Raw genomic sequence first — 12,818 nt, 5'->3', positions numbered from 1 at the left:
TCACATGCACCTCAGCACCAACAACAAAGGAAGGGTCTTAAAAGAAACTACGGACAGATGAAGGTGACAGTGACAAGAACTCGAATCAATTCTTGTCTCAGCATCAGGAAGAAGCAGTTGAAGGTCACATTCAGGAAGCCTTCCACTGGAGGAAAATGTAGTTTTAAAATATCTTTATGATAATGACAGTGCAGACAGCAATTAGAGTCACTAAAAAGCTGACAGTGCACCAGGGCCAAGTGAATTGTACCCAAAATGCTACAGAAAATAACAATGATGAGAGTGAGCTGTCAGAAGTTAGGGACCTAAGAAGAAGGAACACCACGGGAAGCAAGATGACTAATGCTCACAAAGGTGCCAACAACCTACAGACGTAAAGGCTGACTTAAAGCAGAGATGAGCCTCTGAAAACATTGATAAATCTATTCTCTACAAGATCCTGCTGAAAATCGTAGTGGCACGCTGTGCCTTATTTATTGTCCACCTGGCTGGTGCTGTCACACTAAGGAGATGACTTTATTACGTTTGTGTGATAGGTACATAAGAGCTGATCCAAAAGCCCATTTTAAAGTCAATGGAAAAAGTTCCACTGACTTTAATGGCATTTTCATCAAGTTCAGAAGCGATAAGCACTTTAGGAGCCTGCTAGATAAAGGTTGCTACTTAAATATAAAGTTAATGATATTGCCTGCACAGTGAAAGCGAAAGATTGTGGAAGAAAATTAAATTCTGATGTGTTTGCACTGCTTCTCTAAAATGTGACAAGCAGCTTTGGAGCTCCCACAGCACAGAACACCCTCCAGCTTCAAGATCATTATTGTACAGGCATTTAGGAAGAGCAAATATTCTCTATGGAATAGCTTTTAAACATGTTTGCTCATGTTCCAGACCACTTGCCATTGCTACAGGTTGTCCTTACCACAGGCACTGACACTTGAACTCGTCTTTGGAGTGACTGCTTTTATTCCAAAAAGGCACCAGGATTTTAAGATTTTGACGTATTTGGTTTTTTTCTGCTTATAAAAACAGGAAACAAAAAAAGTTAACACCTTCCCCCTTAAGAAGCTGGAGCGAATGTGCAATACAAAAAGCCTCTTCTTCAATACTAAAAACATTTATCAATGAAGCATGCTACAGTTAAACTTTTAGTCTGTGCATTAGATTCTTCTGAAAAAGCAGTTGCAAGTCTTACCCGCTGCTGAGACTTTTTTTTTTCCAAGTAACTAATTTTTTTCCCAACTTTTCTATTTTAAGCAAAATTTAATTCTTATTCAATGCTTGCTGCTGATAAGAGAAAGAATTATGCAGAATAAGTGAAAAAGCAGATTTATTTTTTTCCCCCTCTCACATTTTAGAATAATTGGTTTCCAGAGCTGGCCAGCCTGTTTAACTATTTAATCATAATAAGAAGTGAACCTTCAGTCAGAGTTTAGGTTTTTACTTCATCTGATTTTCCTCATTTTGCAGAGCACAAACATTTCAGAACTTCTTCCAACCAAGTCTGATAGCTGCAATGAGAATTTTATCTGTTTGTGTATCTGGAGAGGCAGAGGATGGGATTTCTCATATACACAAAGGTATAGAAACATTTGGAGATTAAGAATCTAAGTGCACACAATTAGAAAATGATGAGAATGTTCTACTGAGAATGGTTTAATGGCGCTTTACAAAACTGGGCATTTGGGTAATCATTTGACATTTGTGGTTTTTTTAGGAACCATTTTTAAAAAAATATTATTTTTTTAATCTTGTGAGTCTTTATCTTCAGGGGAAATACTGCTGACATGACAATACTGACTCAGAGACTCACCCAGGTTGAAAGGACCCGAGGAAGTCATTAGTCCAACTGAATGCAGACCAGTTAGCTCAGGGCTTGGTCCAGCTGAGCCCTGATAGCACACAGCCTTTCTGGGCAAAGCTTACAGTGTACATGATTCCATTTAACAAATGAAATAATATATGAAAGTAATGTTTACGGGGGTTGATTTCAAGACAGCGTGACTGACAGATTTCTGTCAAAAGATTTATGACAACACTAATAAAACTAGAGAAGTATAAACTTTTTTGTTTTGCATATGCTTCTACTTTGTCCATATGTTATTTTAAATATTTCAATCTACTTTATTGAAATTTATGCACATATTCTTATATATTTAAATACATCCTTATATACATTTAAAATGCGAAAATCAGCAGGGTTCCTCTACAGAGACGTTTGATTTAGCTTTTTCAAAGATATTTAAAAAGAAACCAAAACCTGTTATCTCTGGTATTAATGTGACTTCAACCACATGCTAACACATCAGTCAATATTATGGAATAACTGCCTCTTAATTTCTATTTTAAAAATTATTCTTAACAGCCAAAGACAAAATATTTCAAAAGATGAAAACTTTGGGGTCCTAGACTGTTCATTCTATTTTATATATCAGAGGTATCTGAAAAGATTTTAGCAAATGTTGCATTTAGAAAAAACACAAACTCACTAAGTCATTCCTAGTTTGTAAATCTAATTCATTACACTGCAGCAAAAGAAAGATGTTAATTCCTCTTGGTATAAAATTCATGATCACTTACAACATATACTAGTTTGGCTGCAAGACTAAAATTTTGAATGTGTGATCAATGACTATTTTAAGATTAAGTGACCATTTGGGATCACATTCATCAATACTAATGGTAGCTTATTTAAAAGTTTAATGAGAAAGCTATAATGCATATCACATTTCTCAGTAAGATACATTATTATTGAATTTCAGATAGAGGATATTATGAAAAATGAAATAAAAGCAAAAAAAAAACCCACCCGTTGTTTAAAATGGATTTTCTAAGTGTATTGAACATGTGAACTGGACCACAGGCATTTGCTAAGAGGGCTGTTCTTTAAGTAATTCAATCTTGTTTATGTTCAGAACATATAGAAAGAGTATGTCTTCAAGTTAGATGTGGAATGAGTCATTTTGGAAAGTGCTAGTATCTACATCATGAAAAAAATAGATGGCATTTTCAAAAAAATGTTTTAACATAAGGGGTCAATCAGATCCATGAAGTGATTTTGCTCCTCAGAAGTAATTTATTCACTGTATTTGAAGATGTGAGCCAGCTCTCGTGTTTGAGAAATCAATAAGTGTAGAAGTTGAACAATGATTCATGCTCAGGGTAAAAACCTGTCAAAAGTGAGAGATACATAAAACATTCTTTTAGTCCATATTCTTTTCTAGTAAGGAATGGAACTGTTATTTCTTGGGAGCATGGAACAAAGAATTTTGAAAAACAGATGGGTGTATCAGTTGACTCTAGTTGCTTGTGGTGAACTCTGACAGATCTTAAACCAGATTAAAGCTCAGGTCAGCTTTTCCAGCCTCAAGTAGCTACTAATACAGTCTCCAATTAGGACTCCTAACAGTCCATGCACTGGACTAGCTGTCCTTGTTCATGTTTGGGTTTTTTTTTTTTTTGGTTGGTTGGTTTTTTTGATTTATTTATTTTTTAAAAACCCAACAACAACAAACTAAACTTATTTTCCCATTCAGCATTTCTGAGGAAGACTTATCACAGACATTTGATAAGAATATCACTAGTACCTCATCTTCTAAAAAAGTACATACCTTATCATACAATTGTAAAACTAGCTTTTGATTATACTCTTATTTCTGGTAACATCATAGGTACATACAACAGATTGTAGCAAGACATAAGTGGAATTTAAAAAAAACCCACCTTTTATACACATCATTTTTGTGCCTATGGGCTGTGATGGACAAACCCTTCACTGCAATGGGTTCACTTCTGGGACATTTCTGCATATTATCAATGCACAAAAGAGAACAGGGAGGATGTGATAGGGCTGGCAGTTTCACAGCAGAAGCTAGAACTTGCACTGCATAAAATAAATTGTTCATAGATTAAGGGAGCTGTTGACTTAAATAGTGTAATATTGCCTATTTATATAGCATTAACACACAGGGATTCCAGTCCCTGTGGATTATTATGTGATGTAGGAATAAGACCACCTGAAAATCACAGTAACATTAAGACTGAGTTTCTAAACTACTGGATCTTGGAAACTCAGCTGGATACTACTGAAGTCGTCCTGAAATAACAGTATTCATACTTGATAAGAATGACAATATAATTGAAAATAAATAGTTTTTCTGTCAATAAACACTTTGGTTGAAAAGCTAGATGCCCTAGAATCCACTTTTACTGAACAATAGCAAAGCACCATGTTATTCTTTCAATACTGTCCTTGAAAAAAAAAAAATGTAAAAAATTGAATACTGATTTTTCAACTCAAGTGATGCTGAATGAGAAAAAAAAAAGTCATCTTGTACTTAGAATAGAATTATTTATTTTGTTTACTTAGAAAACTTCAGATGGAACAGAAGTCCTGGAAGAGAGACCCAGTAAGTTATGTGAATAGCAGTAACGTTTTGTCTCATGGCTTCCAATGAAGAGTGAAGGGGGACACAAGACTCAATTTACATATATGAATCAACATGTCAGCTGAAGAAATCAAATAAAATATGGATATGCAGATGTATGTGACATGACAGCTTTCATATTAGAGTAAAAAAAAAAAAAACAAAACACAAAAACAGTTGAAGCATCCAAATAGTTTCCCCAGTTTCCCTACCTTTTTATTTCAGAATTTTTTAAAAGGCAGAAATTATCACAGTTCACCCCTGTTCTGCAGCTGCTCATAGTAATGCCCTGACAGAGAGCAGCCCCATCATCTCATCACAAATACACCAATAATGCAAACATAATAATGCATATTTAAAGACATATAATGCAAAAGATATGAAGATGCTCCAGGCATAACTCTGCTACTTCTATTAAGTAGTAGGCTGCCTAATGACTTGAATGCAAGTACTCACTGGGCTGCAATTCAACATGGATGGAAAGAGAAAAGGCTGTTTATCAGACAAATATAAACAAACATCAATGCCCATGATTCTCAGTATAAAATCGACTCTATAGATTTTCCCCATCTTCTGTGTATAGGGACTGGCAGTTATTGAGTTTTCCCACGTAATTTGGACATAAACCTGGGTAGAAGTGGGACACTGTGTACTCGTATGAATGCTTACTCCTATGGGATAATTCATGACAGCATATAGTGTCACAAAATGCACTTTTCCTGATTTTAATACAAAGCACATGACGTGCTCAGGAAAACACCTTATCTTTTCATATCTCTAAAAAGCCTTGCATGTTTGTGGAGCTATATGAAGTCAAATACATGTATTAGATGAGTAGTATGCCAAGATCACCTACAGCCTAGCTATTATGTTAGCAAATTCTAATGAATCCAACTGAAATTTCCACTCAAAATAAAACAACAGCATTTAAAAGGGGGAAATCTGAGCAGCCCACTTCCATGAATTGCTCAATATCTGACCTTCTAAACATCTAATCTTGTCATACCTAAGAGAGGAATAATATGTATCACAAAAATATCTGCAAGAAATAACTTCAAATTTTGGGGGGTGGCTCTCACTTAAAATTCCCTTATTTTTTTTCTCCCTGCCCTAAACCTGATGAAACTTGGTCTTTCACATTCTTGGTGAGAGATACAGATGAATGGGAAAGTCATGTCTGGATTAGACTTTTATTTATGGTCTCATAAACTGAGGAGTATGTACCTGCATGGTTTGTTTCTGGACTCATCTCAGAAAGAAGAAATGAAAGACAAAAGATAGCTCTGAGGACCTCAGGAAATACACATGAAAACCAGGTTTATGTAACGCAGTACACATTTCTGGAGGAAAAAGTTGATAGTATGACTTTTATATCAGATCTTTTCTTCATAGACAGCGTTACATAAAATACTATTGTCCATATCAGTGCTGCTTTAAGGAGTCTTTTGTAAATCTTTTGTATGGAATAATTGAGAAAATATTGTTTCCATGTCTTAGAAGACAGATTCCATTTCGTCTTTGTTGCGTATATTTCCAAACATTAGCTGGTTCTCCAGATAATGCTCTTCAAAGTCAGATTTTCATAAGCTCTGTATAAACTATCTTGTTGAAAACACCTGCACATGTTAACGCCAAACAGTGTCTTGATAAGACATAATAAGATAAAAATAAGACATAATGCAAGGTAACTTATTTAACCTTTAATTTTTGCAGAAAAAAAAAAAAATAATTCCACTGACCAAGAAGATTACTGATAATCTAACATTTAGTTTTCACCTAATTGGTGGAAAGATAACTTCCTAATGCAGAAGAGATAATAATAATTTGAAACTTCATTGAATTTTTCCCTTCATGGATTCTTCTGATCTGCAAACAAACTCCTGAAGACCTCTTCGGTGCATTCAGGTAAGACAGTATCAGAGGCAATCTCTAAAAGCCTGACGAGTGTGTCACTTGCTGTTCACCCTCCATTCGCTGTAGACTGTGGTCAGTACACCCTACCATTAACCTCTAAAAATAGATATTATAGCAGCAAAAGTACTGATAGGACTCAGAACACTGCAGATCAGTAACTTCTTTCTGTTAGGGTTTCTTTGTTTCAGACACTGTGTTGAACTCTCATCTTTACTTAAATACATTAAGTATTCGGAATTAAATATAAATAATCAGAAACATTTGCAATATTTTTCCTATTGAATGTGTGATGTTTAGATCTTAGACTATTTTTCTCCTACCTTTCTGAAGAGGACTGGATTATTCTTCATTCTGATCCTACCGAAAGAATTATTAAAAGCTATTTTCATGGTGCTTTAAGCTAAATACATTGTTTTTATTAAAATTTTCTAGCTAAAAAAGATTACAGTTTGAAGCCTTAATTCAGGAAAACATTTCCTTTTTTAAAGAGTGCATAAATGCTTATGATTCTAAACCAAAGAGGAACTTTAATCTGTTTTTTAAGCACATTTCTGAACCAAGAGCTAAAAAACCCTGCACATAGTTCATCTTGCATTGAAAGCGGAAAATGATGCATTAGTTATAGAAAAGGGAAGTATGAAAAAATCTCAAAGTTGGTATTCAAAAGGGATTTGAAGGCAGGGAGAAGGAAAGGATGGTTTGTAGGGGAAAAACCAAAATCACATGGAAGGGATTATTAAATCAAATGAAGAAAAAAAAAAAAAAAAAAGAGAAGTTACAAAGAAAAAGAATTGATCTCATTTACTTCTTCACTTACTCTCCTGTGGCATATTATATTCTAGCAAGAGCATGAGGAGAACATGCCTATGATGTCTGAGGAAAAAACCCACTAATATCCAGAATAAAGCTTATTTTCATTTCAAATGGACGCCAGGGACAACTCGCAAGGTATAACCTTCTGCTGAGGTCACTGAAGTTCCTCAACGGTAAAAAGAATCTCTTGGGACCACAGTGTTCATTGCACTGCAAATTTACTCCCCCATCTTTTACCATTGATGCAAAAACAGTGTCCAATTCCCATTTTCTAATCAAAACCATAAATCAGGTTTTGGCAATTGTGAATAACACCACCAGCAGAGTGAGAAAAAAAGTTAAATGTCATTTTAACACAGTACTTATTAAAAAGCAATAGTGAAATAACCTTTAATCTGGAAATCTCAACTTCCTTAGATGCTTTGCCTCTCAGAGCATCACGTTCTTTGCTCATACCTTGACAATATTCAAAGGAAAATCCAAATCAAAAAGAAATAGCACTGCAAAACTGTCTCCTCTCTGCATACAATACATACAATGGTTTCCCTGCTGTTGTGTTCATACTGTCCCAGAAGAATCAGGATGGCAGGACATTCACCAAGAACGTATGTGTTCATTTCTCAAATTAGTTCCTACTTACTGATCTATTGCCTTGCAAAATGAGACTTTTTCAGTGATGCCGACCAAATTACGGTGAGTGACAGAAAGGAAGCCTGAACAGTCGATCCATGCAAGTTTTGGCAGAGTCAAAAATTTGGAGAATCAATGAAAGCATTTCAGAAGCTTGGAGAGCTATGGAGCACTGCAGCAAAGGACATACAGAAAGTACCTCTAAAATCACCACAGCCTTCTGTTAAAAATGAAAAAGCCAGACAGCCACAGTGCTTATGCCAGTAATAGTGGCTTACCTTCCGTGACCTGCTATGATATAGACGGGAATTTAATGTCCAGAAATCAATTTACAATACTTTGAATTCCTCAGCAAAGGAATTTTCTCCCATATGAAGTTTATAGAGCTGCACCAAAACAGCTGCTATGCCACGTGAAATGGCTTTGTTTCTTCTATTAGGCATGATTTAAATAATCCATTCAATTATTACTTTTGTATTCAAAGATAGCTTATTTTCATGCAGATTTATGTCCCGTTATGCATAGAGGACATTCTTAATTGTGCTGAAACAACTGCAAATTTAATTAAAGTTTGCCACTCCAAGCATAAAAAAGATTAAAGAAAATGCTGACAACAATAAAATAAATATTCAACTATTTAATTTAACTCAACATTTATTTTTAATCCAAACATCAAAATAACCTTGTTTCTAATTACAATTTCATGACAAAATGTCTTGAAGAAACATTTGTCTCTATTTTTCTCCAATCTGTTCCGCTGAAACACACTAGCTTATTTATAAAACTGTTGATTAATAAATCTGTTCCAGCTGTATTACTGTATGTTACAAAGAACACAGATTAATGTATGTAAACAACCATTATCATTTAAAACCCCAAAGCTCTGACAGCCTAGAAAAGCAGAAATCACATCAAACCCATTACAGTGCAATTATACACCTAAATCTTAACAAAGAAGGGAAACATAGGTACTAGAGTCAAGGGGTCTGTGGCAAATTACAACAGATAGAGAGCATCTAAATGCTTACAACAAGTCATTTGCAGTTCCTTGTACCAGGTATTAATAAAGGCTCAACCACGTGTTGTAACTCATGACAATAAGCAAATACTCAGTTTTGTAAAAAATGAGATATGAAGAAATAATCTGGCCTGGTTCTACTGAAACTAAATTGAAAAACTCAAATTATGTTGTTTAATATTAATTTTATAAGCAAGAAATTTTATAATTCATAGTTAACAGCTGAGGAAGGAGTAAGGCAGACAGGTGGATTTCCTCTCATCCAGAGCCATTAACTCTGGCTGAGGAAGGAGTAAGGCAGACAGGTGGATTTCCTCTCATCCAGAGCCATTAATTCTGGCTCTGACTGAGAAAAAGAAAAAGAAAAAAAAAAAAAAGAAAGATGACCCAAGAGGAACAAACACTAACTTAATCCTCATGGTATTGGGAAACACTAGTTATGCAGAAATAAAGAGGCTTTCCAGGACATCACATACCTTTCCCCCAACAGATCTTGAGAAAGAGGCTTTCCAGGACATCACATACCTTTCCAACAGATCTTGAGAAAACAGAAGTGCCTTATCAGCCTAACAAATATCTCAAGAATCAGAAAATTTCTAAAAAAAACAAAAACGCTTTTTACCACATATTTGCAATAATATATTTTGTAACTTCTGAAAGAATTGACTTACAGTCTTTTTGGTGATTTTCCCTTCCATCCTAAGGAACAGTTTGCTCTCAGGAGGTAACAGACTTCAATGGCATTATTATTATCATTTATATTAGTTGAGGATCTGGCTGACAATACCTATTAACCAACTTCAGCACTGTCACCACCACTTTGAGAGGATACAACAGTCACAGTATGTTTTTGGTTTGAAAGACATCAGCCCAGCTGGAGCACTCAAGAATAAGTATCACAAGCCTCATCCAAAGCCAAGGACTACCATCACAAACTGCTTGCCAAACCCAAATTTATCATTTTAATTACTACTTCTCACTATACTTGAGCAAAGGAAATGGCTAGATGCAAAATGTCAATGCTGAAAACTTCATCTGTCTAAGTAACTACCAGCAACTGGACTGTAAAAGGAAGGAAAAGTTTCTCTTTGCAACAAACCCAAGAATGAAGTACAGAATGAAGTCCTCCTGTAAAGTGATATATTCAACATGAGTTGAGAGCAATTTACATGTCAATGCGCCATCTTCACCATTGGGCATGGATTCATGTTACTATTTTTTGATGTAATAAAGTGTGATGGATATTTTCATGTTTGCCTATATTTCTACATCAGCTATATATGCGACTAGTAAGAAAGTCCCAAACCCATCCAAAATGAAAATTTCAATACAGCAAATGAAGAAATTAAGTCAGTATAAGGGATTATTAAACTTTTTCACACAAAAAGAAGCAATCAAGAATGGAAACAGCAAAGTGCAAGTATTTTTCAGAAAGGAATAAAACTGCAACCCTCCACAACAAAAACAGGGAACTGAACAACAGCAGCTCTTTCTTGGTTTATTTGTCTACACATATCATAAAACCAGCTTGATCCAAATTCCACTATAATTAGTCAAAAGAAACCCACTTGAATCTAGTCCCCAGTAGATGAATCATTTTACATCAACACATTTAGAATACTTTAGATCAGCTTTCAGCACACTTTCAGGTTTAGAGATATAATTTTTAAAGCTGCAGATATACGTGTCAATGCAGTGATGTTACCATCAGGCCAAAAAGGTTTGCATACTGACCTGGAAATGAGTATATTATTGTTCTACGAATTTCAATCCAAAACACACAGTTATTGTATTATCAGTTACCAACACAAAACAGTAAGTAAACTACTACACTGAAGTATAATGTGATTAACAGTAATAATCCTTTATCATTTCTGAACACTAACTTCTGAGTGTCACCTTAAGGTCATAGGTATTTTTTTGCTCTACAAAATAAACAAAAAAAACCCCAAGCAACCCAAACTTGCTTGAGTAACCACTGAGTCTACCAATCAAGAGATATTCTGTAATGAACTTTTCATACAAACACACATATGCACAGAAGAAATTCATAAAACCATATTCATTTCTGTGTTCAATAACTTATTTTAGAAAACTCTATATAGTATTATTGATTGAAACCATTTTTGACAATATAACAGCCTGCAAAATCTCTAAATACTATGAAAAACAAAGAATATACTTCAGAGTACTGAAACCAATAATGAAATTTCCATGACATAAGTCTGCCTAGATTTTCTTTTTTTCGTATAGTTCATAAACATACAGCTGTTTGAAACAGGAAGGAATATCAAAAGACAGGCTTTCAAATCCTTAGCTAGTAACAGAACAGTTTAAGGGTTATGAAACCTCTACTACAAAACCCCACATGACATTTCAGAGGAACCACAGCAATTTGCCTCAACTGAAGAACCTTGCAGTATTCTGTACACACTGAAATATATACTTCACCATCACTTCATCAGAAAGTTTAGGAAAATCAAGTCTATCAATTACATTATATTATATGGCATTGCAGATGAAATAGAACAATGGTTTCAGAGTTTTAATTTTGAGGCTCTTTAATATCCAATAGTTGGCTTACCTGTTTAACATCATATGCAAGAAGAACAAATCTTAAGTCTGGTGAAACTGAGTATCTTGATGCTTTGAATGTTACCTAAAATGAAGTAATAATAAAAGTGAGTTTGCAATAAAAAGATAATTTTTTCCAAATATTCTACCTTCTAAGATTATTTAAGAACTTCCCATTCCTAAGACAGATCTGGTTTAGAACACCTACATCGTTTTCACAAAAGGACGACTCAAATAATTCTTAATGTAATTCACTGGTATCAGTACAATGGCAACAGACGAATCTGGCTCCAACATTAAATACCAGCTACAAAGCTGATGAGTTATTTATCATGATTTCAAGCACTAAGCTCAAGGATACCAACTATAACGAATCCATTTACAAAGGATGAAGGAAGACACTTTGGTTGGCATGTACTTCAGGAACGATTCTAAAGGAGATGCATCACTAGGTTAGGCTTAAAGATAACATACAAGGAAAAGAATAGGTGTCTCTACTGCTTTTCTTTAAACGCCACATACATAAGCATTTTGCAAGACAACTTGCACTAAAGAGAAACTCTTTCTTGTAAAAAGGAAAATGCTTAGTGGAGAGTAAAGTGAAACATAAGGTAGCATTATAAAACTAATATTGCTTTATATCTAGCCAAGACTACACGACACCCAATTGAATTCAGGGCTGTAATTTAATCAAGGGGTAACATTGATGTCAGAAATAATTTAATGCACCTAATGTATGAGGAAGATACAAATGTGCTTTAAAGGGCACTGAAGGAAATAATTTTAAATGAATCTCAAGACATCTATTTGCAGAATGAAAGGAAAAGGGTGAAGGGAAAAATGCAGACAAAAACAGGAAAAAATAACAGAACTGCAAACATACAAGATGGAGGAAAAAAAACAAACAAATAGCTATCCAAAACAAGATCTATCCACTATTCAAAGGAAGGCTTTCCCTTATTTTGTTTCTTAAGAATCCTTTTCTGTTTAGCCTAATCTCACTACTGAGCTAACAAATTCAACAGTGGTTTAGGGTACAAAAACAAGCAGTCACAAAATAATATATTCAGAAAAGCTAAGGAGCGATTCCTAAAATAAATAAATAAATAAATAAATAAATAAATAAATAAATATATAAAATAAATAAAATCTAGTCTTCCAATAGACTAACAAGATGATACATTTTGATAAAAAGATTAAACTCAGCCTCCTAGGGAACACAATTTCAATCAAGCTATCCAAAGAAATCAAAGGGAAAAAATTACTTTTGAAGATAAACCATGTATTAGTTTGACGCAAGAGCACAACAGTGAGAAAAGTTAGAAGATAAATCTGCAGTCTTGAGGGAAGAAAACAAAAACCAAAAGAATCTTTTTGTATCTACAAAGCATTCAGAACAGATTTCTACCATGCTCAAACTAGCTTTTATGAGTTCACCAATTTTA

General features: G+C 34.4%; 1 protein-coding gene across 1 annotated transcript in view; it reads right to left on the bottom strand.

Moving 5' to 3' along the window:
• The window catches only part of DPP10 (dipeptidyl-peptidase 10 (inactive)), a 304,701-nt gene that overhangs the window by 133,084 nt on the left and 158,799 nt on the right, over positions 1–12,818 (bottom strand). The window contains exon 5 of the mRNA XM_014940136.1: positions 11,384–11,458. Within this exon, the coding sequence (XP_014795622.1) occupies positions 11,384–11,458 (75 nt within the window). The remainder of the gene's footprint in view (positions 1–11,383; positions 11,459–12,818) is intronic.

This window comes from Calidris pugnax, unplaced genomic scaffold (assembly GCF_001431845.1).
Source record: "Calidris pugnax isolate Ruff unplaced genomic scaffold, ASM143184v1 scaffold21, whole genome shotgun sequence".
Lineage (NCBI taxonomy): Eukaryota > Metazoa > Chordata > Aves > Charadriiformes > Scolopacidae > Calidris > Calidris pugnax.
Note: the sequence above shows the minus strand (reverse complement) of the source record. Positions and strands in the feature narration are given on the sequence as shown.